At 47.8% G+C, this 4,908-nt stretch overlaps 1 protein-coding gene across 1 annotated transcript; it reads right to left on the reverse strand.

Annotated features, from left to right (window-relative positions):
- Nucleotides 1-403: 403 nt before the first annotated feature.
- Nucleotides 404-3,346, reverse strand: LOC128664381 (uncharacterized). Its single transcript, XM_053719214.1, is given in 1 exon segment — nucleotides 404-3,346. A coding segment is annotated over 1 exon segment (2,943 nt).
- Between the last annotated feature and the right edge of the window lie 1,562 nt (nucleotides 3,347-4,908).

A 4,908-nucleotide genomic window follows, 5' to 3' on the forward strand; every position in this document is an offset into this window, starting at 1 on the left:
CAGGATGCCCATGTTGTGCAATACGGAACGGTCATGCTTCCCTCATAGAAGGTGTGATAGCTGACACCGGACACCTCACGTTTCATCCTCTGGCTCATCAGTGCTTGGCTTACGCATGCGGCCAAAAGGAGTCCCAACAGAGCACCGGTTACAATAGCAGCCATGCCAACAAGAATCTAGGAAGGAAACATACTTCAAATTAATTCCGTAAATAGCACTTGCCCGCAGGCACATGCAGCCAATCATTGCTCCCTTGCTTTACCACAATTACCACATTGTCATCTCCCTTAGCTATCACCTCTGCAGGCACGGGGGGGGCCTTTTCTTGTTTCAACCAGACCTTAGCCCCTATTCCCACCCTTCCCCTGGTTTCTGCAGTTTCCTGTTCCGCTATCTCACTGTTTCAGGTAGGAGTAACTATAAGCTTTGCCACTACTTCTAATGCTGACATGTCTCCCTGTTCCTTTCCTCTATTGAGGAGGGTGAGCTTCACTTCCTCAGTTCTTCCAGGGTCTAGCGTTTTCTCCACTATGCTAATACCTCTGACTATGAGAGAGGGCATTGGAACTATGAAACCCACATGCTTGTCAGGTATTTGGACCCCTATCCCTGTTGATATGGTTTGGGAGCTCTCAGGGGATATTGTTACCTGGTCCTGGATGGTCAAGTATATCCCGCCACTAGGAGGGAGCAATTTATCTGGCACTAAACCCCCAGGGCTAGTTTCCCAACACGTTACCACAGCATGTTGATCTCGAAACTCGGTGTACTCCTGTCTGCTTATCATCCTAGACAGTGGGGTCTCACTATCTGTAATAGGACGGTTATTTAAAACATTAATTGCTTCCTCAAGATGGTCCCTCCACTTCTGCAAGGTACCATCCCCTAGCTTCTTTAACTGCTGCTTTAGCAAACCATTCATTCGCTCAATTAATCCTGCTGCTTGGGGATAATAGGGTATATGGTATATCCATTGTATGTACCTTTCTGCACTATATCCCTGTACCATGTGTCCTGTAAAATGAGTACCATTGTCACTCTGTATCTGCAATGGAGTGCCATAGAATTTTGTGATTAATTCTAGGGTCTTAATGGTGTTTATCTGAGTTGCTTGCTTACATGGGTGGGCTATGAGGTAGCCTGAGTACGTGTCCACAGCCGTGCACACGTACTGGCAGCCTTTGCTGGAGGGAAGAGGTCCTATGAAATCTATCTGCCAGATCTGGCCCGGCAGCTTGCCTCTTTTGATATGTCCTTGCACCATGCCAGGAATCTGTCGCTTCCTGACATGCTGACATACAGGACAATTTGCTATCTCTGTTTTTATTACTTCCATAGATAGCTTGATCCCCCTTTGCAATGCCCACCTATGAGTCGCTCTCTCTCCAAGGTGTCCACTTTTCTGGTGGGCCCACTGGGCCACACCCTTATTGTCAGCCTCCTCATCCACATCCTCACTTTCCACAGTGGAGACTTTGGCTGCCTCATCTGCAATGGAATTGAATAGCCGTTCTAGTGAATCCTGATTTGTATGGGCATCTACATGGTAAATAGTCACTGTCTTTTCCCTAACCAATCTGCTGAGTTCCTGCCATATCTGCTTCCCCCACACCTCCTTTGAGTATATATGGTAGTCTTTCCGTTCCCAGGTGGGGAGCCAGGTGGCTAGCCCATTTGCCACTGACCATGAGTCGGTGTATACGTGGCATTCGCCCTGTTCACAGGCTATGGCCTGATGGACAGCAACTAACTCAGCGTATTGGCTACTTTCATTTTTCCCTGTAGACACCAGCATCTGTTTGGTCACAGGGTTGTAGGCTACTGCTTTCCAACTCCTCTGTGAACCCACATATTTTGCTGATCCGTCAGTGAACCAAGCATGGGCTTGCTGTCCTTCTCACAGTTGATCATATGGCACACCCCATTTTACTAGAGACTCCTCTGTTAGTGTCTCCTGAATGGGGGCTGTCCCCTGGAGGGGTTGCTCAGCAACCTTTTCATGCAGTGCGGCAACCCCTTTGGGACCTGTCTTTGCCCTGTTCTGTATATACCATTTCCATTTTATGATGCTTGATTCCTGAGCATGTCCAATCTTATGGGTCTTAGGACTGCCCATTACCCAGTTCATTATGGGAATCTCAGGCCTCAAGAATACATCATGCCCTAACGTTAGCTCCTCTGTTTCTACTAGAGCCCAGTAGCAAGCACATAACTGGCGCTCAAAGGGCGTGTATCGATCACCTGCCTCAGGCAATTTCCTAGTCCAGAAACCAAGGGGGACTTTCCCTCTCCCTTGTTTCTGCCAAAGGCTCCAATTGGCATGTTCTTTGTGGACAGACACATTTAAATCTATTGGCCCTTCCTTTACTGGCCACAGATCCATCGCCATTTGGATGGCCTGTTTTGCAGTTTCAAAAGCCAACTCCTCCTTAGACCCCCACTCAAAGCTATACTTTTTCCTGGTAACCTTGTAGATGGGGGCTAGTATTTGGCTCAGGTGGGGTATATGCTGCCGCCAAAAGCCAAATAACCCAATGAAGCGCTGGGCTTCCTTTTTGGTTTTAGGGGATGTAAATTCCACTATTTTCTGCTTGGCTTTAGGGGTTATTTCCCTACGGCCATTTGTCCACTGTATACCCAGGAATCGTACTGAGGTTCCTGGCCCTTGTATTTTGTCAGGGTTGATTTCCCACCCCTTCTTCTTTAAGTGGGTTATCACCTGTTCTAACACTTGTTGCACTACTTGCTCATCAGGTCCCTGTATCATTATATCATCTATATAATGTGTGACCTGCACGTTGGGGGGCAGAGTAACTTCCTCCATGTGTTCTGCCACAATCCTGTGGCAGATCGTGGGGCTATGGACATAGCCCATTGGGAGGCGCGTGAAAGTGAATTGCCGTCCCTGCCAGGTGTATGCGAATTGCTCTTGGCACTGCTCCTCTATAGGTATTGTATAGAAGGCATTTGCCAGGTCAATGACCGCATACATATTTCCAGGGTGACGCTGTATATTTTCTATCAGCGTAACCATATCGGGTACTGCTGCCGTTAATGGGGGAGTATTACTATTTAACTCCCTATAATCCACAGTCATACGCCAGGTCCCATCACTTTTCTTGACCGGCCAAACGGGATTATTCCAAGATGTGGTGATAGGTCTCACCACCCCTGCAGCTATTAGATCTTTGATAGTGTCACCTATCTCTTTATGCCCTCCCGGTATTCGGTATTGTCGAATGTATGCCCTCTTCAAGGCCACTGGGACCTGTATGGGGGGCATCAACAATTTTCCTACAGTAACTGTTTTGATGGACACATAAGGCCTTACCCCAAAGCTGTACATTCCATCCTCTAACCGCAATGTTTCTCCCTTTAGCACATCAATGCCAATTATGTACTCTGGGATGGGTACGATTAAAACAGAACATCGCCGTTTAGGAAGATGCCCTATCTTTAAATCTACCCATGCTTTTGTTGCCTCTATAGTTTTCCCTCCCAGCCCGGTAATTATTGTCTTTTCCCCCTTGAATGCCCGCGGATTTCCCTGTATCAGTGTGGCCTCCGCTCCCGTATCAATCAAAGCCCGCTCACATTGTACATTATTTTTGCTCCAGTGGATCTCTAGTTCCACATGGGGGCGATGATCAAAATAGGCGGCCCTGATACTGGGAGTTTGACCTGATTCCTATGGGTTCTGGAAGAATTCTTCCAGATCACCCACAGATAACACATCCAACTCAGGTCCTGGGGCCTCTGGGGTGTTAGCCGGGGCCATGGGGACCTGATTCTCTCTCATCCCTCCCTGGTAACCATATCCCAGAGGCAAAGGCAATCTAGGATATAACCGGTTCTTATTTGCTGCTTCTTTACTATCCTTTTTTATACTTTCCAACTGATCACATATCAGCTGCAGTATCTCCCTGGTCTCTTTGCTTTCCCCTGTGGTAGCCCTTTGTATATCATCTAGCGTGGGGGCAGAAGGGGCGACTGCGGTACCTGTTATGAGGTCACCGGACTTTCCCTTTTGCACATTTATCCTTTTGCCCACATGCTGTTGATATAACTTCCACATTTCCTTAGTTTCTATCCCATCTATTTGTTCCTTCTTTACCCCTGCTTTGAGGAGTTCTGTGAACATCTCTTTCCTTGACAGTCGGGGAGGAGCATTGGCTCTAGGAGGGGGCGGCCCGCTGCCTTTATCAGGCTTTACTGGGGCATCCCATTCCCCTAGCTCCCCTATTTGTCTTATTGCATCCATTACCTCATAAATGGGATTCCCTGTCTGATTTATCAGTAACGTCATGATTACTGACTTGTATGCTCGGGGAGCCCCACGTATCAAATAGTTTCTCATGGCATTGGTTAGTAGCTCGTGATATGGGGCATACAGGTGTCCATTATATATCGCATGCTTCATAGCCAATTCCTTTAATAATTGGATGGCCTCCTTAATGGAATGCCATGTCCTATCCTCAGTGGGCCAATCCCCTTCTGTGGGATATTTGTCCCTGGCACCGTATGCACACTGAACCAACAATGATGCCTGCGTCAACATACCATCAGCGGCCAGGCCAGGTCCAATTCGCAGGACCTGTTGTATGGCATGATCGCTAGTGATCTGTATGAATTTCATGGCATCCTGACTATCTAATGTCACGTTATGACCTCCTTGATCGTACATCCGCACGAGCCAAGTTAGGAGGTCCTCTCCCGGTTTCTGTTGATACTGCCGTATTATGTCTAATACCTCTTGCTGCGTGTAATCCTCTACTGTGTCTACTCTTTCTGCACCCTCAGGCCCATGATAGACCTTACGCCGTGTAACAGGGTGAGCTGTCACCCTGTGAGGGTCCCTATCATCCCACTCCTCTCCCGGATCACTACTATCCCAAATATTACCGTCCC

Source organism: Bombina bombina, chromosome 6 (assembly GCF_027579735.1).
Source record: "Bombina bombina isolate aBomBom1 chromosome 6, aBomBom1.pri, whole genome shotgun sequence".
Taxonomy (NCBI): Eukaryota; Metazoa; Chordata; class Amphibia; order Anura; family Bombinatoridae; genus Bombina; species Bombina bombina.